This window comes from Lontra canadensis, unplaced genomic scaffold, assembly GCF_010015895.1.
Source record: "Lontra canadensis isolate GAN:19392208 unplaced genomic scaffold, GSC_riverotter_1.0 scaffold121, whole genome shotgun sequence".
NCBI classification, from domain to species: Eukaryota; Metazoa; Chordata; class Mammalia; order Carnivora; family Mustelidae; genus Lontra; species Lontra canadensis.
The window spans coordinates 4,519,950-4,544,282 of record NW_022631115.1 but is presented as its reverse complement, the minus strand read 5'-3'; the positions used below and the strand labels follow the sequence as shown (position 1 = coordinate 4,544,282).

General features: G+C 35.0%; 1 protein-coding gene across 1 annotated transcript in view; it reads left to right on the top strand.

Annotated features, from left to right (window-relative positions):
* The window catches only part of PXDNL (peroxidasin like), a 454,842-nt gene that overhangs the window by 214,546 nt on the left and 215,963 nt on the right, over positions 1–24,333 (top strand). Inside the window, exon 3 of the mRNA XM_032841176.1 lies at positions 5,078–5,149. Within this exon, the coding sequence (XP_032697067.1) occupies positions 5,078–5,149 (72 nt within the window). The remainder of the gene's footprint in view (positions 1–5,077; positions 5,150–24,333) is intronic.

The following is a 24,333-nucleotide window of genomic DNA, read 5'->3' as shown; positions in this document are numbered from 1 at the left end:
TTTTTAATTTTAATAATAGATTTTACAGATTAGATAATATACTCATTTTACTATAATTTAGTGTGAAGTTTCTTTTTCTTTTTTTTTTTTTTAGTGTGAGGTTTTTTGAAGCAGTTCTAATATGCCTGCTATATTACTAAAAATGCACTCCTTCATTGGTTTTGGTATAGATCTAAAAAATGTCATATTTTCAGTTACTGCTTGTAATAATAATTATTTATGGTAAGACAAAGTATGAGCTTAATGGCAGCATTTTGAGAGTGTCCTGTTTCTCTGTTTCTTTGTTTACACTTGACTGGTGCATTCTCTCTATATATTTTTTCGTCCCTTCTAAAACTATCATAGGGGAGCCTGGGTGGCTCAGTCTTTAAGCACCTGCCTTTGGCTTAGGTCATGATCTTAGGTCCTGGGATGGAACCCTGCATTGGGCTACCTCCTGGGTGGGAAGCCTGCTTCTCCCTCTCCCACTGCCCTTGCTTGTGTTCCTTCTCTCACTGTGTCTGTCTCTGTCAAATAAATAAATAGTCTTAAATTAAAAAAATAAGATAAGAATATCATAATTTTTCAGGTGAAAGCTAAAATAATTTCCATTGTCACTATCATTTAAAAGCACATCTTAAAGAGGTGTTATTCCATGACATTAGGTCAGAGAGAATCATGAGTGATCATTATGGAAAGAAAATGAAAGTATCATGGTCAACATAAGATATGATTGTATAATGGAAACACCCACATTCAACTGAAAGGAGAATACTTTTTTTAGATAGTTTAGATAAGTGAAAAGACAAATCACATTCTTAGGTAAAGTCACAGTGGTAAAATTTAAATGTTAATTAAAGTATCCAGAGGATTTTTTTTTTTTTTTAATTTGTATATGTGCTGCTGAGGAAAGGACACTGAATTTGAAGAATGTTCCTAAAGTACCTGGGGGTGAGGGGTGGGAGGGAGGGGTGGGGTTGTGGCTGTGAAAATAACCATTAAAATAGCAAAAAAAGAAGAGAGATAAAACAGCTCTATATAGAAAATGATATAGAAAACAACAATATTTGAAATATTTCCATTGTAATTTGTCTAGAAATAGACCCAGTGCATGTTAGAAATATGTATTTGATTATATTAACATTGCAAATCATAGAGGAAATATGACTATGTCAGTCAATAATAATGACAATACATAAGTAATTTGGAAAAAATAAAAAATTAATTCCAGATAAATCAAATATTTAAACATAAAAATAAAACCGTAATAGCTTAGGAAAAATAAGCTTTTAATGTAATTTTAGATTCAGGCAAGCCTAAGCAGGATACAAAATCCCGAAACTATGAAAGAAATGACTAACAAATTTCATTACATAAAGATTTAAAACATCTGTATGATACAAATAATAAAGAGAGCTGAAAGTACAAACTATATTTTGAAATACTATTTCTAACACATTATAAGCAAAAGTTTATTTTTTTTTACATGCAAAGAGTTCTTAACTAATTAATAAAGACAAAGAACCAAGTGGAAATAGAGAAAGGATCTATTTAGTTAATTTATAGAAAAAGAAACAAATGACCATCAGTGTAAATTTTCAAATATCTGTATCTTTCATTTACTTCAGAACATTTAAATTTTGGAGTTTTAAAATTTCAGAAGATAGGGCAGTTTATCTATTGGATCTGTGAAAGAATTTCACAGAAAAATTTCACATGTAAATCTGTCTTTTCCTTTGAGAAATATGCGTGAAGAAGACTTGATATATTCAATTGAAGAAGTGTGTTTTTAAAATCTGCCTGATTTTTTTCTTTCCTTTCTCTCCCACTCCCTGCCTTTCTTGTTTGTTTGTTTGTTTGTTTTCCACTGTTTTGAACTGCAAATGATGTATGTGGTGTTTGTAATAATGTAAATATTTTTAGTGGTATTAGTGGTGGCAAATTTTTAAAAAAATAGTCATTATTGACTTTGGCCAAGAATTTCTTACTTGATAACTATGCAGATAACTCAGGAATCACGGTTTATGGTTGCTGAAAGTTTTAGACTATTTACTTTAGTAGGCATGGAAATGAAGTTCACAATCCTGCCATTTTAAGTGTAGCAGAACCATAATTCTGGAGAGTGTCCAAATGAAAAGTAAACATAATTATAAAGCAGAAGCAAATTAGCATTATTACCACTTATGAAAAACCCCAAACTATCTTGTTTGTACTTAAACATAGGTATAATGATTCACTTTCAGAGTAACTCTTGGCATTACCTTGAATGGAAATTTTATTTGACACAGGAGAAAGCTCTATTTTGCTTCTTCCCACTTTGATGAATACATAACCATGCAAAAAGATTTTATCATTCCTAATAGCTACTAATTGCTTTTTACAAAATATTTCCACCACATAGTACTTATTTGAGTACACATTTGTATGTATATCAAATGTACAAGTATGTGTGTGAAAGATACAATTATTAAAATAGGCCTATTGGTCTGTTGCTGTTTTTTCTTCCCCATAGTTTTGATCATCAGGATCACAGATCTCCTGTTTCAGGAGTTATTTTATTTCCACAATAAAAGTATAACATTTTTCTTGGGAACTTTTTTGCTTCTTTTTTCCCTTTCTTTGGCATCATAGACAATATTAGGATATGGAATATAACCACACATTTCCTCAAACTTGCATTGATTTTTTTGTGAAAAAATGTTAGATATTGTTTTATGCCCTGAATCTTGGTAGAATTGCTTATAGATTTTGAACACATCTCCTTTATGAAAAATAAGACAAAAAATAATATGTATGACAGTCTTTATAATCATTTAGCCAAAACATTGTTAGGAAAATATTCTATCCATTAAAATTATAACAAAGATACTTTGATGGAAATCATGTTTTGAATAAACCTTAACAACATCTATGTACTTGTGATTGGAAAACACATTCAGCTGTGAACCACTGTAATGAATTTGTTTCTTGTCAACAATAAAAACATTTTCAAGAAAACCTATGAGTTAAATTGCTTGATCTCATACATTAGATTATTAACATTCATATTGAATTACAATGCTTAAGAAACAAAAGCAATCTCAGTGTAATTTTAGAAATTTAATGTTTTTTATTTTCACCAAAATTTAGATAACTACATAAGAAAGTGCAGAAACATAGGCTCTGAGCACATTTTATATACTGAATAAAGATGAATTATAACTAGTATCTTTTCCTTTTTCAGTTCTAATATTGAAAGAGAACGAAGCACTAATGACCAAAGGCATCCTTTGTGTTACATGGATCAACTTCTTTCCTAGGCACCATCCTTGTGACAATAAAGAAAAAAGCCAAACAGTTTCCTATATTCTGTGATTCAGATGAGATTGAGACTGTATACACATATCCTATGCCACACATACAAACATCTCACTTAGAAGATGCACAAATCACACACCTATGTAGTATATATATATATACACGTATGTGTACACACATGTACATGTATACACATTCAAATATGCATGTCTGTAAACATATGCATTTTATCTATGTACACACATATGTATATAAGATATGTATATATGTATATGTGCATACATATACTTTTTTCTATATACTTTGGTGCATGTATTTAATAAAATGTGGGGTGGAATAGTCATTCTTCAAGTAATAGTAGATGTATAGTGGTAGTTTGGGGATCTAAAGCAAGTGTAGTATTAGATTAAGAATGTACAGAGAGAGTAACTGAATAACAAATTTTCTCAGGACAATATTTGTGACTGGTATTAACTAGATATTAACTAAGTGTGTTGCCTTTAGTTAGCTTAAAAAAATTCTTGAACACATGGTAGACTATAAAGTTGATGGGATCATTGACTGAAGCTGAGAGTTATCCATAAAAATGGACATTACCTCTGTATTGCATCAGCTCCGATGCATGCTATAGATTGATTGTTCTGCCTCCCTGATGGCCAGAATGCTAGGCATAAATGGCAAGGACTGGCTTTGGTACCATAGGTGGGGTGTTGGATAGTGACCTCAAATGCTACTTGGAGAATTAATTGTGTGGCTGAAACTTTAGAAGTGAGGCAAGTCTGGGTAGGTTAGAGACAGTCGAATTTGGGGTCTCTGGGCTGTTTCCATCTGTATGAGTAAAATAATCACCTGCTCCGTTGGTCAAAACACTTCTGTTTTCCTAATAAGTCATTTTATTTTATTTATTTTTTTTTCTAATAAGTCATTTTAAAAAAAAGCATAAAACAACTATTTTATAATACACTAAAAGTGAATCCTCTAACATTTTACTCTGGTAGTGGATTTAGAAGCTTTGGAGTTTTTAAATGGTATAGGATATTTAGAAAAATGTGTGCCAATTCAATTAGTAGACATTCCCTGGACATTTAGACATGTCATAATAATTTAAATCTGAAAGAAATTTAAAGTGTATTTCCTAGGGAAAAAAATCTATAATTTTTATTTGCCAGAGTGCTTTTTCTAAAATGTTTGAAGTTGTTGAGAGGTGATTTTTCTGTAACTTGTTTTACTGTTCAAATCCAATTTATTTTTGCCCTGTAATTTTTCTCCCCGGATTTTTTAGAAGTCAGTTTTGGACCATTTGATAGTACTATAATAAGAACCTCACTTCCTATGGTGTAATCGACTCTCAGTTTGACAGTTCAACAAATACACAATGAGAGTCCACTGCTTGGCAAGAGCAGTGATATTTGTTTTTCTAAGGAAAATGCTTAAGCCTGAGTGTATATAACTCTCCATCTGTTTATTTAGAAATATATTCCTTTGTCACTGTGACTATATTGATAATTTTCCTTTTACATGGTAGGCTTCAGGAAAACAGGAATTTTATCCTAAGGCTTATAGTCCTCTTTTAGGGGTATTTTAGGGTAATTTGATAAATATAAATTATTTTTGAAGTCTTTTGTGACAAACTAGCATTTTAATATAGCCTTTTTGAAGAGAAAGTTTTAAATTTGTAAATTTAGTGAATGTATCTGTAAATGTTTTTCTACTCTGTAGGGACTATTTCTAGTGGAACTATTGTAATATTTGCAGAATCTGTTTCTTATTCTGAAATTTGTGTTTATTTTTGTTTTTTCAGTCTCCTGAACAACAACCAAATCAGACAGATTTCCAGAAATGCTTTTGAAGGACTTGAAAATTTGCTTTATCTGTAAGTTGCAAGAAAGGACAAAAATAACTTACAGTGTTGATAGATTATTTTTGCCTTTTTGTTTGTTTTAACCAAAGTAATTCTTCATCTTCTCGAAAACTACTGTCAACATTTACACAAAACACATTTGAAGATTTCTAAGTGAAGTCAATTGCTGCTTTCAACAGATTACTCATCTGAGCACATTAGAATATTTATGCACATTTTTATTCCCCCATCACTGCCACAAAAATTCTAAATTGGAGAAAAGTAAAAACTAAAACCATTTGTCCAATGTTCACATTCAAATCTAATTAATGATAATTATAAAAATTGTATAGATGAAAGAGAAGATTTTTATATTAACAACTCAGCCATCCAAGAACTTCTGAAGCCAGTGAACACATTACAACTAGGAACTTTAATGAACATGAATAAGAGTCAAATTTTGGAAAAATTTGTTCACAAATATGACCAATGACAATCGTTGTACTCTTTTGTTTATAACAAGTAAATGAGAATAAAGGTACTTTAAATATTTTGTTTATTTTAGAGAGAGAGAGAGCATGAGAAGAGAGAGAGCACTTGAGAGAAAGAGAGAGAGAGAGAGAGAGAGCAAGCAAGCAAAGTTGTGGGTAGGGGGTAGTTGAGTATCAGGCTCCTCACTGAGCAGGGAGCCAGACACAGGCTTGATCCCTGAACCCTGGGACCATGACCTGAGCTGGAGGCAGATGCTCAACTGACTGAAATACCCACACGTCTCTGAGAGTAAAGGTATTTTAAATGAGTCCTTGTTTTGACTCAGAATCCAGTCCATGCTGGTAGGTTGAAAGTTGGGAGGTCAGGACTGACAGACACTTATGTGGAGGCTGAAGGAAGAAACTAGGACATTTGTCTAAGCACAGAGTGAGTGCTGCGAGTTTCCTTTTGAAGAACCTTCAAGAGGTAACTAACATTTTTACACAAATATGCCCATTTGTACTTCATTAAGTACTTTGTGTCAAAAATCGGTTACTCTTTTAAAGAAAAGATGCTACCCTAGCCCTTTGGTTCCTATTTCATTTCTACAGTGGTCACATCATCTTTCTGAAACACTAGAATTCATAATACACCTCAGCTCTGGAGCCTTACAGCATTTTGTGTTCAAATGAGATACCCCAACCTACTAGGCAAGACCTTCTATGGCTTTTTTTTTTTTTAAATTTAAGTTTTATTATTATTTTTTTTAATCACTCAGTCCTAAAGTGATAGGACTGGTTCCTTTTTGGAATTGGTCCATTCTATTTGCTGCCCTAATTGTTCATGACCAAATTAACATGCTTAGCAGGTGCATGTCAGTTTTGATTTCCACTGAGAAGCATTGCTAAGAACACTTCAAGCTTTCCTGACTGGTGGTGTGAGAAATCTGTTCCTTGCAAATGAAGGAGCTCTACCCCCCTGCATTTCACCGCAGCCCTGTGGTTCTGTGGTTCTTTACTCATTGGAATGTAAAGAGTATCACTCTTACAGTAAAATAAGCCAATTAATAAAAAAAAAACCCCATAAAACAAAAACTTTATAACTTTGTAAATGGTGGCTTAGAAGAAACCTCGTTACTACAGTAATATTCAATGAAAGAATCTAGTAAAATGACAGTTATTAGCAAGAAATTATTTTGGATAAGATGAACATTCAACATTGCTATGGCTTGGATCAATTACATGGCCAAGTGCACTATCAGCTCTGTGTAAGAAGCATTTAACAAAACTTCCAGTAATTCTCTAGCCAGTTCACACACTACTCATTAAGTGAAAGATACAACTCTCCTATAAGATGTACATTTAGGAAAGGGGAAGGATAATTTATACATGTTTCATTATGCTATATGTTGTGAACATGTTCATGTGGCCACTGAAGTAAATCTTTCCATATTTTCAATAACATTGGCAAGTAAGGATTATATCCCAAATCAGAGAAGTTCATAGAAAAAAGAAGATTGTAGGCTACAAGACCTATTCAGTGCAGACAGCACCTGTCTGGATGAGAAGAAAATAGAATTGTAAGGTTTAAAAGAAAATGTCAAGGTCTGAGGCAATTAAAGATGGCCTAATTCTGTCACTTTGTGTCAATTCAATAATGTTTTAAGATTAAGCTGACCATCCACTATCATTCTGTGAGCTGATCTAGTGAAAATGCTTGGAGCAGACATGAACTTTTTGGGGATAGGGTTCACAAATACTCTGAAATATGGTTGTATTCATTATTTTGGTGGTCTGTGGTGATGTTGGGATAGGCAGTGGGGATGGGGAGGGTGGTAGTGTATGAAGATGAAAAGGCATGAGTAATGCCCATATATGTGTTTGAAGGACAAAGATACACATGCTTATAGGACAATAGGTTTTATTATATGGGCACATATGAGTTGTGGTGGTGTCAGAACAGAAGGGAGGCCAATTCTGCCTCCTAGTGTGGTGGGCAAGTTAGACTTCAAATAAGGGGGTGTTTAGGAATTATTGGATCATTGACAAAACTAAGAACTATCAATGTCGACATCTTTGTTATGCTATCAGCTGCAAAGCATACTAAGTTTTGTTGTCTTGCCCTACTTTGGCCAGAAAAATTAAACATGACGTTGAGGAAAATAATATACAAAAAGCATTCACAGAGACAATTCTGAGTCTGAGATTGCATTTGTTGGTTTGAGCAGTGAGTGCAGTAGGAAGGATGGAGTGAGCTGTGACTGGGAGATAAGGGGTCATACCAGAAAGGCCTTTCCACAGGAAGCTAGATGGTGTTGTGTCAGGGAGAATTTATAGGGGAAGGGTATGGTCACCTCTGTGGTTTGGGAGAGGCCAGTCTGGGAGAAGGGACAGGTTTGCTTGAGGCAGAGACTCAATGGTAGGAGGCTATGCCAATGTCTCCTGAATGGCCATGCATGATGACAGCCTGGACAGGACTCTGCAGTAGGACTCCAGAACAGGAGAAAGATTATTTCTCCTCCTCTTCCTTTTCTGAAGTTTTTGTTTTGTTTTGTTTTTTAAATTTATTTGATAAAGCGAGAGAAAGCACACACCAACAGAGGAAGGGGCATAGGAATAGGGAGAAGCAGGTTATCTGCTGAATGGGGAGCCTGACACAGGGCTCAATCCCAGGATCCTGGGATCATGAGCTAAAGATGAATGCAGACACTTAACCATCTCAGCCACCTAGGTGTTCCTGAAGAGAAATTTTTTTATGTAGTTTTGTTTAATGACTTTATGGCAAAAGAGAGGGAATGTCTGCTCTTCTCATAGAAAATCCCCATTTCTGTCTCAGTCTGTGCCATTAATTCTCCAGCCTCCTTTCACTGTCCTGGGAAACTTCCTTAGCCACCCGCATACTCATACTTTCCTAAAAGCTTCCCACTCCTCCACAAATCTAGTTTTTATTTTCTACCCGATTTTCTGAATCTTTGGATGGATCACTCATAGGATTTACTCTGTAATTTGACATTTAATTATATTTAGCATTATTTCCACTTCTCTCCCTACATGTATGTATGTTGAGGTCTCCATGGCCACATACTTGAGAATCAGGGTCTTGCTTGTATTTCTGTCCAGTTCATACAAAGTTTCAGACACAATTCTCTGCTTCCCCAAACTCGCGTGCTCCTTCAGCACACATCTGTTTCCTTTTCAGTAAATAGCAGCCTTATTCTTGAGCTGCTTGGCATGATGCTTAGGTTCTTCCTTTCTCATATGCTACTTGGGCACACTCTGTTCATTCCAATCCTAAAATATTTCTAATTTGGTCACTTTCTCCATCTTTCCTGCATCTACCCTAGTGTGAGCAGTCATTATTTCCCTGCTTCACATCTCATTTTAATAAAAGGGCCACTCCCTATTTGGCCTATAAGTCCTAGCATGGTTTTTGATCCATCCATGCATGTAAATCCATCTCATGTCTTTCTTTCCTTTGCTTTTTATATTTGATCCATTGTTCTTTAATTTCTCCAAACACAGTAAGTGCTCAGCCCCCAACCTCCATGGGCTGTCACATGCTGCTTGTTGGCCTTGGTGATCTTCTTCTGTCTTGTTTCAGCTTTAAGGTCATCTCCCTAGGACTCCCTCTAGGCCAAATAACCCTTGCCTCCTTTTTTCTTTATCAGTGTGCCCTGTTTATTTCATTTATCATGTCTACCATAATAGTTAATGTTATTCCCCTTATTTTTTAAAATGTGTTTTCTGACTTCTCACTGGATTCTCTGAAAGCAATTGGCCATACTCCTCTTACTTACCACATATCCCATCATCTAGAACATATGAAGTAAGTGCTCTTTAAATATTTGTTTACTAAGTAGGAGAACATAAGGCAATCAATAAATGCTTGATATTTGACTGATTAATGCTTTTAGTTACGCTGAGTTCATTATTTCATGAAAAGCGAGATTTAAACACATTAAATGCATTTAGCATTAGCTTTTTCAGCAACGTGTATCAATCAGTTATTTATATAGTGCCTTTTCCCAAGGATTTCAGGTGTTTGTATTACATAAAGTATTTCTAGTGCATGTATATTCAGGAGGTTAATTTTTATTAGATCAGATATGCCACAGGATTGCAGTTTTGCCTTGCCAAACACAAAAGAGAGCACATTATTTTTCCTTAAAACAAAAGCATTTCTGAACTCTTCTGAAATTCTAATGTATTTTGGTCTAAAATGTATCATTGATTCCCTTGGGCAAAAACAAATTGAAAATTGCAGGACGAATTTGCTTTCAGATTCACAAGGAAGAATAAACCATTTGAGGAGATTTTTGGAAACCAGTTCATTTAAGGTTAGCTGAATTTTGGACCTAAGAAGCATTGAAAAACTGAGAGCAAAACCTTCTTCTTCTTTGGGTTAATAGACCAGCAACTGTTATGTTATGTTATCATTATTCTTAATCAAGTTAGAATCAATCTAATGCTAAACTCTGAAATAAAATTTTATTTATTCAGAAACATTTTGGCATCTACAAAGATATAATGATCTCATTACTAATGAGCGTTTAACAATAACAAAAATCATCCATACAGTAAGAACTGTTGCCTATCTGCTCATGTTTGAGATACACTGAGTATCATTTGGTAGTATTTATAGAGGAAATTTATGTCAAATTCAAATCCATAATTTTGTTTCTGGCTTTGGTTCCCAGAGTTTGGTCTCTGAATTATAGCTTCTTTCTGCCCTTAACCCATCTCTTGCCATCATTGTCCTCACGAACTCCTATTTCTGAATGCTACTCTCTCTGCACAGACTGAACTTCTTAGATCTTTGCCTGAATATGTCATTTGCAATTGTATACACAGCAGTGGCCTTTTCCATCTCTCTCTAGTCTCTGAATCTATTTGGAGTCTACCACATTCCTTTTGTAGCCTGCAGATAGAAAGATATTCTTGTGGAAGTTTTGGGAGATTTACAAACGTTAAGTTCTTGGGCAAGTGAGTGTTACTGAAGAATCTCACCTTTAATATGTAAACTTGAAGGACACAACTCTCACCATTTCTGGCTTCTCTGTTAATACTCCCTGAACATTAATGACAAGCTAACAAAATAAATGAAATTTCCATGGGGTTTCTTGTTCACTGTATCAGTTAGCTTTTCCTGTGTACCAAATTATTTGAGAACAGAGTGAAATAATAATTAATTACTATTAATAATAATTAATTATATTAATAATAATTAATAATATTTACTATTAATAATAATTAATAATAATTAATTACTATTTCTTATGATTGACTTATGGGTTGATTGGGCAGATCTTCTGGTCTAGGCTGGCTCAGCTAAGGCTGGAAGCTGTAGGATGGCTTTCCTTACATATTTGGCAATTGCTCAGTGTCAAGTGGGATGGCTTTCTCCTCCACGTGGTCTCTTTTTCTCTAGCCAGTTAGACTGTGCTTGTTTATAGTGATTTCATCCCTAGTGCCATTAGAGATGAGGTTTTCATGCCTTCGGTGTGTCATATTTGCTAATGTCTCATTTCCTAAGTCAAACCATATGGTCGAGATCTGATTCAAGCACTAGAGAAATGGATTCCACTCCTTGATGGGCAAAGCAGCAGAATCACCTGGCAAAAGGGTATGAATCCAGGGATGGGGAGAATTTCTGTATGGTGGCCATTTCTGTAATCCATCACATTGACATGAGCTTCTAAGAGTGAGGGCCAAGTTGCAATCCCAATAGGCATATCCTGGTTTAGACACCAGGATAGGCTTATGCAATGGGTACTGTATTCAAAAGGGAGAAGAGGTCATATCTAATTGAGAGACATGGGTCTGGGAGCAGAGTAGACTTGATGGAAGGAACAATGTTTTAGCTTAATCTTGAAAGGAAGATTTGTGAGAAAAGGCAAGACATGGTCTAGTATGTTTGGGAAATGGCAACTATCTTTTAATGATTAGATTTTAGGGCCCAAATAGAGCATGATGAGAGATAAATTTGGCAAAAGCCAAATAATGGGAGACAGGAGGTTTTTATGCCAAGCTCTCTGTCTCTACTTGCTTATCTTTTATTTCTACTCACTCCAAACCAGCCTCTGTTCCCACCACACCACTAGAAGTTCTCTGACAAAGGCCACTCATATTGTTAAACATATTAGAAATATTCCATTATATACTATGTTTAATTATGTATAGTGGTTTCCTTTTGTTGACCATTCATACACCTGAAAATATCTTTGGTGTTAGTGACACTTCTCATGTTCCTGGTCTTCCCTTCATTGTTCTTCCTGCTCTGTCTCAGACTCTACCTAGAGTTCTATACCAGGCTCTGGTCTTTTTCATACTGGTTTCATATGGTTGAACATATCTGCTTCCATGTATCAGTTATTATCTAGATGCCAGTGGCTCACAAATCTTTATTTTGAGCCTAAATTGTCTTATGTTTTTAAATACACACACACACACACGACATGTCCCATAAGAGCTTCAGACTCAAAATGATTGAAACTTAATTAATTTATCTTTCTCCCTTCAAAACTGCAATTTATTTTCCCCTCAAACATGCTTCTTATTTTGGTAAATGATGACAGACTAATACAGTCATCTGAACTAAATATCCATGCATCATACTGGCCTCATCCCAATTCCTCTCCCATTATATCTAGTTAGTTGTCAAGTTCTGTCTATTCTGCTTTAGCGCTATTTGTATCTTCCCTCCTCCTATGCCCACTGTGATGACTTATATTTAATCCTTGTTACTCATCACCATAACTATTAGAAAACCTCATAGTTCAAGTTTTTCCTCTGCTCTCTCTGAAGGACAACCAGTCATCTTTTTTTTTTTTTTTTTTTTTTTTTTTAAAGTCTCAATCACAACATTCTTCTAAGGTCCTTCAGTGGCTCTCCATTGCTGTTAGGATGAAGTAAAATTGAATTGGCACCAGATACAAGACTTGACTTCACTTACATTTTCAGTTTTCTTGATGATCACCTCCTCAAACCTTGTTCTCTGAAGTTCCTGATGTGTGGTATTTGATAGTCTCCTGATTAGATGCCTTTAGGTCATCTCGGAGTAACTGGATTATACAGTATTGTGTCTTCCTGTGATTCTTTCCAGGCCCCTGACTCTGATACTGAGATCACATCACTGATCTATTATTTATTATCACCTACTATGTGTTTGAGCAGTACACAATGTCACTAGTCTATGCAACAAGGCTGTATGGTTTTATGACTGGAAAAATGGACAAAATAATTAATTTTATCAGGGACACAGATGTGGGAAGACTATGCCATATGAAGACTTAATGGGGAAAGAGAAGAGGAACAAGGAATTTGTGCTAGGGGTAGAGAGTGTGGCAGCTCTGCCTTTTTGGGTGGTGTCTGCATATCGTATAGTACCATGCATAACCTAGGCCTGAGTTTTCTCTTTCTCTGACAACTGCTCTTAGGAAATTTCCCATGAGGTTATAGCTGCAGGCTGGAGAGAGAAGGTGATATAGCAGGAATAAGGCCACTTCTTTATGTCATTTGTTTTTGGCTCTAGGGCCTGCTTGAGCCTGATCATGTATATAACACCTCTGTTTGAGGATGAAGTTCAAATTTAGCGCTTGGTCAGAGAACCACTGGCTTAAACAGTAGAAATTTATTTTCTCAGAGTTCTGGAGGCCAGAAGTCCAAGATCAAGGGGATGGCAGGGTTGCTTTCTTTTAAGTTTCCCTTTCCTTCACATGTAGATGGCCATCATTCCTCTGTCTTCCAGTGGTCTTCTCTCCATGCATATATATATCTGTGTCCTAATCTTTTCCTTCTAAGGATGCCAGTTGCATTGGATTAGGGCCCATCCTAATGACCTCATTTTACCTTAATTACCTCTTCATAAAGCCTTATCTTTAAATATAGTCTTATTTTGTGGTATTGAAAGTTAATATTTCAACTTAGGAATCAGGGGAGAGGGTGGAGCACAATTTCAGCCATAACAGCATTTATTTATTATCCTTTTTCATTAAGTTTGAGATCTCTCTGGTTCTCATTATGGTGAGTAGCTTTTGGTTAAAACCTAGACCTTTTTCGGTATTATGTTATGAGACTCTAAATCATATTTAAATCTGCTTTAGCTGACTTCTTCTTTGTTAGGGAAGGGGCTACCTTTTTACTGTCAGATGGAGGGAGAAGCCTAGGTCCCCCAGTTGGCCTCCATGGATATCCATGTGGTAGTGGGACTTCTTGTTACTTCTAGTCAGAATTGGGAGTTCTGGTTTTCCACTAGTCCTCCACTGGTATGTTCCTTGCTAGACAGGGTGTAAATGTTTCATTACTGCTCCCCACATAGCCACACTGACACCAAGTAGAAGGAGTGGCTTCTTTAACTGCTTCATGGTGGTAAAACTACTGACTGTCCACTAGGCCTCCCCTGATGCCAACCCAACAGGGAGCAAAAGGAGAAGCTCTTTATTGCTCATTTTGGGTAGAGGTCCAGGATTCTTAGGTGGTCTGTACTGTCAACTTGGTGTGGTTTCCTTATCTTCACTCTTTGCAGACAAATGTCCTGGCTCCTCTAACAATACTGCTATGGGGGTGTTGGGTGCCTCATTAGAGCCTCAAGAGTGCAGAAATCTAGGTCCTCACTTGGCTTTTGCTGGCATGGGTGGGATGGGTGGGGATGGTGATACAGATTTTCTGTGGTGTTTGGCTGGAACAGAATGGTTCTTTCCCAAAAGTTTTCTGTCTTATTAGAGTTCCCCATTCCCTCATTTGTTAGAAGTTTTTATTGTCTGTGTTCATTGACATTTCCTGGTTTTTGGCTGTTCAGCTTCACCTCTTGAATGACTGAGCAAGAAGAAAACCCAAAGACTGATTATTATGCTAATCCTTGAGTCCTGAGATTCTTAGCAAATTTGCCTTCTCTCTACTTTTCATTCTTTTTTATGTTTGTCTTATTTGTAACATCTAAGTTTTTAAATTGTGTTCAGCAAGAAAACTATGAAAAAGGATTTCTATTTCACCTTCTCAGAGACAGAAATCTTTATAAACACTTTTGAGTGTCTTCTTCAGTATATGTATTTTTTCTTTTGCTTTTTAAATTTAACCCTGGTCACTTCAAGTCCCCTCTCTGGCTCAAACTATCTGTAATCTTGCCCCTGTCATTGGGAGCTTCTACATCAGATCACCCAAGGATTTGCTCTTCCCTCCTTGTGCACCTTCTGCCCTAAAGCCTTCCTGACTTCTACGTCTGTGTGTTCAGGGGAAACCCCAGTCCAGCAGGCCATCTGTACTCAAGGTGCCTGGGTTGGGGGTGAGGGAGTTCACTTGAGTCAGACCCCTGTGGATCTCTGCTGGGAAGAGACTCAGGGCCCCTGCAGGAGTAGGGTCTCCCAGGAATCATCAGGCAGACCTCCTTAGTAGGCTTGAAGTCCCCACCAGGGTCCCAGTCTCTCTCCCAAGTCCAAACTCAGGGACCCATCCCAGGTATCTGGATGCTGAGTCCCAGTGGCCTGCCCAAGTGCACTTACCTTCCACCATCTTCCCCCCAGACATCAAGACTTCAGAGCATATTGGATAGGACATGCTGTTGCCCACCAGGAAGTGTCAGGACAGTTTTTCTCCCCACTGTTTCCTTGATGTGGAAGTTTGAGTGCTGGTTACCATTAGTCTTCATATGTGGGAGTAATGGCTAGTATGTTTTTAAAAAATATTTTATTTATTTATTTGAGAGAGAGAGCGAGAGAGCATAGGGGAGAGGGTGAGGGAAAAGTAGACTCTGCTGAGCAGGGAGCCCAATGTGGGGCTCGATCCCAGGACCCTGAGGTCATGACCTTAGCTGAAGACAGAGGCTTAACTGACTGAGCCACCCAGGTGCCCCCATTTTTTTTTTTGAGAAGAAATAGCTAATAATCACAATTATAAATATATGATAAAATTTCTTTGTTTTTATTGTGGTAAAATAAAATTTACCATTTTAATCATTTTTAAATGTATGATTCAGTGGCATTAGTTATGTTTTCACATACATATGCACAATGTTGTACAACCATAAGTATTTTTCTATTTCTGAAATTTTTTCATCATCCCAAATAGAAACTCTGTACCCATTAAATAATAACTTCCCCTTTTTCCCTCTCCTCTGGTAATTTCTATTCTATTTTATGTCTCTATAAATTGGCCTATTCTAGATACCTCATATAAATTGAGTAACTCAATATTTAGATTTTTTGTCTAGCTTATATCACTTAGCATGATGTTTTCAAGTTTCATCCATGTTGTAGCATGTATCAAAATTCCATTCATTTTTAAAGGCTCAATAATATTCCATTGCATGGATATGCCACATTTTGTTTATCTACTATCTGTTGATGGGAATTTGGGTTGTTTCCCCTTTTGGCTATTGCAAATAATGCTACTGTGAGCATTGCTATAAATGTGTCTGTCTGAGTTCCTGCTTTCAAATCTCTTGGATACATGACAGAAGCAGACTTGCAAATTTCTTTTTATGCAATTATTTACCGATTGAATACTTTCATGAGTTTATATATTCATTCATTTATTCAACACATCTCTTGATTGTCACCCACTAGCCAAACTCTGTACTGATATTAATGTTCAATATTACACATTTGCATAGTGTCTTACAGAGTTTTTATAAGTCTTTTATTGACCCTTCACAATAGACTTATGATGTGGTATATTAATATCCTAACTACATACATATGGAGATGTATCTGAGAGTTCCAAACTGAGTCCAGACTCACATTTCTGCCTTCTAATTTTGAGCCCAATACTCTTTCAGTTGACAACCTGTAGATATTTAAACAAAATTAGATTAACCTTTGAGGACAATGCTCTAAAAATATGTTCTGTAACTCAAACTCCAGAAAATTTTCCAATATAATGAAACTTATAGATGATATGTAGGTGATTTTCCAAAACTTTCTAAAGTTTTAAGCATTGCTTTAGTCAGTCTTTCTTTCTTTCTTTCTTTCTTCCTTTCTTTCTTTCTTTCTTCCTTTTTTTAACAGCAGGAAACAATATCTCTGGAAATGGCATTATTTGCAGTGTATTTTGTTTGATGTGTAAACCTTCAATGAATCATATCAATATAAATTTTATCAATGTATCAATTTTGCATATATACCTGTTATCTAAAATATTTTTTTGGAATCTGTAACGATGTCTCCGAGCTGATGATTGTATTTTTGGAGCTTATCTTTGTAATACTTTCTTTCCAAAATGACTAAATATTGACCAAAAATTATGTTTAACTCTTGGCTCCTATTGTTGTAGAACTGAAATAAATTTTTTATTGAAAAGCCAGACTTGAATTTCAAATGAAAATACTTCTGGAGTACTTAATATATGTTAATAAATATAATTTTACTTTAAGTAATTCAAATTATCTGGAAATTTTTCAAAAAAAGACAGATACATGATATAATTTTTAATTGTGACTTTTCTATTACTGTTTAAGATCTTTGGAAAATTATGGATTATTGCCTCTGAAATAATTTAGAACACAGTTTTAGGGTATAGAAGAAACTTTGTTTTTTTTTTCCCCTTATGTAGTAAAAATAAAGAAGTGTTTGCTACATGAACTTTGCCCATTTAAAGACTATTGTACATATATAGTTAAAAAACTATGTTCTAGTTATAAGATATATACTATGTAATAGATAAACAATATGACTATGTTTTATTTATAAAACAAACCTATTGCTTGACTCTCACTAATTCTAGTTTGGATATTGAAATGACTTAGTGAGTTAAATGTAATATTGTAGTGTGAATACACACTATTGTCAGTAGAAAACTTAATTGAAAAGCAGGGGAAGTGATGAGATGGCTTCTCATGGTGGTAATTTTTAAAAATAAAAAGCTTCAGGTTTGTCAGGTTTTCATGTTGCTGAAGACATATTGTGAAGAATTCAGAGACAAAGAGGATGAAGAGACAGAAAAAGAAAAATAGAAGTTTTTCTTTTTCTTTCCTTCTTTTAAAAACATGTCAGTTTAGATTTTCTTGGTTGCAATAGAACAAAACAAACTAACAATGAAACTGCTCAGATGGGCATAAATATTGTAGAGATAATGCAGACATCAGGCCTGGTTTGATACAGTAGCTCAAAGGGTTACAGAGAGTTTTGTTTCTTTGCATCTCTCAAATGGGTCATCTCTGAATCCTTTTTATTTTTTCTCAGAATTTTAATTTGAAAAGTGTATGCAATGGAAAAACAGTTGAATACCTGCATATCCTCCACCTAAAAAAAACTAATTAAAAATTTCAACATTTACTTTTTATATTTTTATGCATAATACATTTTTACTTAACTATACAAAAATAAGTTAAACATATTGTACAAGTCATGCTTCAATACTGAACAGCTATATACCTCAGTTCCTATTACCTGATAGATCTTGTCACAAATAGAAAATAGTTACCTAAATGGTAGATATTAATATAACTATACCAATGATAATTGATGTGAATGTTATAAATATACCAATTAAAGACATTGTTGGGATGGATTTTTAAAAAAGATCCAACTATATGTGTCTATAAGAACATCCCTTTAAATTTAAAACAAATTGAGATGAAAAGTAAGGCCATGGAGTTGTATCATGCTAATACATATCAAAAGAAAACTATAGTGGTTATATTAATTTCAGGTAAAGTGGACTTCAGAACAAGGAAAATTATAAGTGATAGGGTCATTACATAATGATAAAGAGGGCTGATTCTTCAAGAAGACATAACAATCCTTAATGTGAATGCACATAACAGTAGAACAACATATCTTGAGGCAAAAACTGATAGAACTGAGAGGAGAAATAGACTAATCCACTAGTATAGTTGGAGATGTTAACATCCCTCTATAAATAATTGACAAATTCATCAGGCAGAAAATCGGTAAGGACAGAGTTGAGCTGAACAACACCATCAGTCAACTGAATCTAATAGACATTTGCAGAATGTTCCATCCAACAATAGCAGAATAATGTTCATCTCAAGTTCACATGACACATTCACCAAGATAGACTATATTTTAGGCCATAAAACACACCTCAACAAATTTAAAATAATAGAAATCATTCAACATGTGTTCCTAGACTATAATGAATTTAAACTAGGAATCAGTAACAGAAAGATAGCTGGAATATCTCAAGGTATTTGGAGGTTAAAAAACAAATTCCTAAAAAAGACATAGTTCAAATGTCTATCAAGTGATGAATGGATAAAGATGTGAGATATATTTTAAAAATGAAATATTAGTCATAAAAAAGAATGAAATCTTGTTATTTGCAATGATGTGGATGGAGCTAGAGATCCTTATGTCAAGTCAGCCAGAGAAAGACAAATACCATATGATTTCACTCATACGTGGAATTTAAGAAACAAAACAAATAATCATAGGGGAAGAAAGAGAAAGGCAAACCAAGAAACAGACTTTAAACTATAGAGAACAAACTGATGGATATCTGAGAGGAAGTGGGTGGGGGGATGTGTTAAATAGGTGATGGGGATTAAGGAGAGCACTTGTGATGAGCACTGGGTATTGTAGTAAGTGTTGAATCACTATATTGTGCACCTGAAACTAATATTACACTGTATGTTAACTAATAGGAATTTAAACAAAAACCTTAAACAATTAAAAAAAAAAAGAAAATAAAAAAAAACAGTTCAGAAAAGTTTCAAAATAACTTAAAAATATTTTGAACTGAATGAAAATGAAAACCCAAATTATCAAAACTTGGGGAATACAATAAGAGCAGTACTTAGAGGGAAACTTATGCATTGAGTGCATATTTTAGGAAAGAAGAAAGATGAAAGTCAATAATCTAAGCTTCCATTTTTAGGAACCTAAAGAAAGAAGAGTAATATAAACTAAAAGGAAGCAGAAGAAAAGAAATAATAAAAAAATAGGGCGGAAATCAATGAACCTGATACCAAAATCAGATGACATTACAAGAAAGGAAAACTACCAACCAATATCTCTCATAAACATAAATGCAATAGTCTTGAACAAATGTTAGCTATTCAAATCCACCAAAGCACACCAAACCACATGAGATTTGTCTCAGTGCAAGGTTGGTTCAGCATTTCAAAGTCAATAAGTATAATCTATCACAACAGGATAGAGAAGAAAAATCCTATGTATCCTATAATATCATATCAATAGATGCAGGGAAAAAAAAAAACATTTGATAATGTTTAAGACCCATAATAATTCTGCACCCTTGATTAAAGCTCCGAACAAGCTAGGAACAGAGGAACTTCCCCAATTTGATAAAGAACATCTACAAAAACCCCTTCAGCTAATAGATGATGATGAAAACGTAGCTGCTTTCCCCTAAGATTGGGAATAAAGCAAAGATGTTGCCTGTTACTACTCCTAGTTAACCATTACACAGAAGTTCCAGCTAATGCAATTAAGATAAGAAAAGGAAATACAAGTTACACAGATTTGGAAGGAAGAAATAAAATTCTGTTTGTTCTCTGATGTCATGATTATTTGTGTATAAAATCCCAACGAATCACCAGAAAAACTCCTGGAACTAATAAACAATTATAGCAAGGTTGTAAGACGCAAGGTTAATACACAAAAGTCAATTGCTTTCCTATATACGAACCAGTGGGAGACCATTCATGCTAGCTCTTTGTTCTTTTGGAATGATCCCATTAAACTCTGAGTACTTCTTTTTTATTGCTTTCTGTTAAGCATAGTATTTTATGTACTTATGCTGCCCCAGACCTGGAAGCAGCCATTTCTTCAAATAGCTTGATCTGTTCTGGTGGAAAATAGCATTTTATAAGCGAGATCTGAATATGAGGTGTCTTCATAGGACACTAATTGGGAAAATTTTCAGGGGACAGAAATAACAAATGGTTTCTAAAATGTGATTTTATACTTATATTCGGTTCAAATTTAGTATTAAGAAATTGGTGCAGCCGCTATGGAAAACAGTATAGATCTAAAAAAAAAAAAAAAAAAATTGAAACTAGAACTTCCATTTGACCTAGCATTCTTAATTTGGGTACATATCCAAAAGAATTGAGATCAGTATCTTGAAGACTGATTTTCTTAATTTCTCATTTCATTTGTGTATAATTATTCTTAGATTGGTAATCTTTATATATAATAATATTGCTACTTCAAAATCTTGGTGCTAATTTATTTTATTTTAAATCAACATTCTCATCAATTGAAACAGTCATATAGCTAAAACATTAAACCCACTAAATTTAAGATTTCTTAGTCTAGTCTTGTGTATTGCTAGTTTTTTCCTGTTACTATTATATGTGGGGTATTCTTTTCTATTATATCTTTTATTTGGCTTCATTTTATATGTGCAAAGTCCTTTGATATTATATGTTAATTTTATATTTTATAATCTTACTAATTTCTCTTAATTGTTTCTACTGATTTTGGCAGGAAATATTTTGCAATGTACATTCATACTATCTGGCGTCTGGAATTATAAATAGCTATCAACATGGGTTTTTTCAATATTTTATTTATTTTTTAAATTTTATTTTATTTTTTCTGTATTCCAAGATTCATTGTTTATGCACCACACCCAGTGCTCCATGCAATCTGTGCCCTCCTTAACAACCATTACCAGGTTCAAATATCCCACACTCCCCTCTCCTCCAAAACCCTCAGTTTGTTACTCAGAGTCCACAGTCTCTCATGCTTGTCTCCCCCTCTGATTTTTCCCAATTCGCTTTTCCTTTCCTTATCCTAATGTCCTCCAATTTATTCCTTATGCTTCACAGGTAAGTGAAACCATATGATAATTGACTCTCTCTGCTTGACTTATTTCACTCAGCATAATCTCATCCAGTCCCATCCATATTGATACAGAAGTTGGTATTCATCCTTTCTGATGGAGGCATAATACTCCATTGTATATGTGGACCATATCTTCTTTATCCATTTGTCTGTTGAAGGGCATCTTGGTTTTTTCCACTTTGGTAACTGTGGCCATTGCTGTTATGAACATTGGGGTACAGGTGGCCCTTCTTTTCACTACATCTGTATCTTTGGGGTAAGTACCCAGTAGTGCAATTGCAGGTTCATAGGGTAGCTCTAGTTTTAATTTCTTAAGGAATCTCTGCACTGTTTTCCAAAGTGGCTGCACCAACTTGCATTCCCACCAACACTGTAGGAGGGTTCCCCTTTCTCCACATCCTCTCCAACACTTGTTGTTTACTATCTTGTTGAATTTGGCCATTCTAACTGGTGTAACATGGTATCTCAATGTGGTTTTGATTTGAGTTTCCCTGATGGCTAATGATGAACATTTTTTCATGTGTCTGTTAGCTATTTATATGTCTTCTTTGGAGAAGTGTCTGTTCATGTCTTCTGTCGATTTTTGACATGATTATCTGTTTTTTGGGTGTTGAGTTTGAGGAGTTTTTTTTATAGATCTTGGATATCAGTCCTTTGTCTGTAATATCTTTTGTGAATATCTTCTCTCATTCCATGGATTGCCTCTGTTTTGTTGACTGTTTCCTTTGCTGTGTAGAAGCTTTTGATTTTGATGAAGTCCCAAAAGTTCATTTTTTTGCTTTTGTTTCCTTTGCCTTTGGAGATTTGTCTTGAAAGGAGTTTCTGTGGCTGATGTTGAAGAGGTTATTGCCTATGTTCTTCTCTAGGATTTTGATAGATTCCTGCCTCACATTGAGGTCTTTTATCCATTTTGAGTTTATCTTTGTGTATGGTGTAAGAGAATGGTTGAGTTTCATTCTTCTATACATAGCTGTCCAGTTTTCCCAGCACCATTTATTGAAGATTGTCTTTTCTACTGGATATTTTTTCCTGCTTTGTCAAAGATTAACTGGCCATAGAGTTGCAGGTCCATATCTGGGCTCTCTGCTCTGTTCCACTGGTCTATGTCTCTGTTTTTGTGGCAGTACCATGCTTTCTTGGTGATCACAGCTTTGTAGTAAAGCTTGAAATCAGGCAACATGATGACCCCAGTTTTGTCTTTGTTTTTCAACATTTCCTTAGCAATTCGGGGGTCTTTTCTGATTCCATACAAATTTTAGGATTGTTCATTCCAGCACTTTGAAAAATGCCAGTGGAATTTTGATTGGGATGGTATTGAAAGTATAGATTGCTCTGGGCAGTATGGACATTTTAACAATGTTTATTCTTCTGAGCCATGAGCATGGAATGCTTTTTCACCTTTCTGTGTCTTCTTAATTTCTTTCATGAGTGTTCTGTAGTTTCTTGGGTACAGATTCTTTACCACTTTGGCTAGGCTTATTCTAAGGTATCTTAAGGTTTTTAGTGCTATTGTAAATGGAATCGATTCCCTAATTTCTCTTTCTACAGTTACATTGCGAATATATAAGAAAGCAAGTGATTTCTGTGCATTGATTTTGTATCCTGTCACATTACTGAATTGTTGTATGAGTTCTAGTAATTTGGAGGGTGCGGTATTTTGGGTTTTCCACATAGAGTATCATGTCATCAATGAAGAGAGAGAGTTTGACTTCTTCTTTGCCAGTTTGATACCTTTTATTTCTTTTTGTTGTCTGATTGCTTTTGTTAGGACTTCCAGTACTATGTTGAGTAAGAGTGGTGAGAGTGGGCATCCTTGTCGTGTTCCTGATCTTAAGGGAAAGGCTCTCAGCTTTTCCCCATTGAGAATGATATTTGCTGTGGGCTTTTAATAGATGGCTTTTATGAATTTGAGGAATGTTCCCTCTATCTCTACCACTCTGAAGAGTTTTAATCAGGAACATGCTGTATTTCATCAAATGCTTTTTTCTGCATCATTTGAGAGTACCACGTGGTTCTTCTCTCTTCTCTTATTGATTTATTCTATCACACTGATTAATTTGTGAATGTTGAACTACGCTTGCATCCCGGGGATAAATCCCACCTGGTCATAGTGGATAATCTTTTTAATGTACTATTGGATCCTATTAGCTAGGATCTTGTTGAGAATCTTGGCATCCATATTCATCAGGAATATTGGTCTGAAATTCTCCCTTTTGAAGGAGTCTTTGCCTGGTTTGGGGATCAGTGTAATGCTGGCTTCATAAAAAGAGTCTGGAAGTTTTCCTTCTGTTTCTATGTTTTGAAACAGTTTCAGGAGAATAGGTATTATTTCTTCTTTGAATGTTTGTTAGAATTCCCCAGGGACTCTGTCAAGTTCTGGGCTCTGTTTTTTGGGGAGGTTTTTGATCACTGCTTCAATCTCATTTCTAGATATTGGCCTATTCCGGTTGTCAATTTCTTCCTGTTTCAGTCTTGGAAGTTTATAGGTTTCCAGGAATGCATCCATTTCTTCTAGGTTGCTTAACTTATTGGCATATAACTGTTGATAACAATTTCTGATGATTGTTTCTATTTCCTTGGTGTTAGTCATGATCTCTCCCCTTTCATTCATAATTTTATTAATTTGGGTCCTCTCTTTTCTTTTGGATTAGTTGGGCCAGTGATTTATTGATCTTATTCATTCTTTCAAAGAACCAGCTTCTAGTTTTGTTAATGTGTTCTATTATATCTCTAGTTTCTAACTCATTGATCTCTGCTCTGATCTTGATTATCTTCCTTTTTGTGCAGAGGTTGGCTTAATTGGTTGATTTTCCAGTTCTTTAAGGTGTAGAGAGTTGGTGTATTATGGCTATGTGTTTCTCCCTTAGAAATGCCTTTGCTGTATTCCATAGGTTTTGGACTGATTTGGTTTCTATGAATTGTTTATGTTCTTCTTTGATTTCCTGGTTGATCCAAACATTCTTAAGCAGGATGGTCTTTA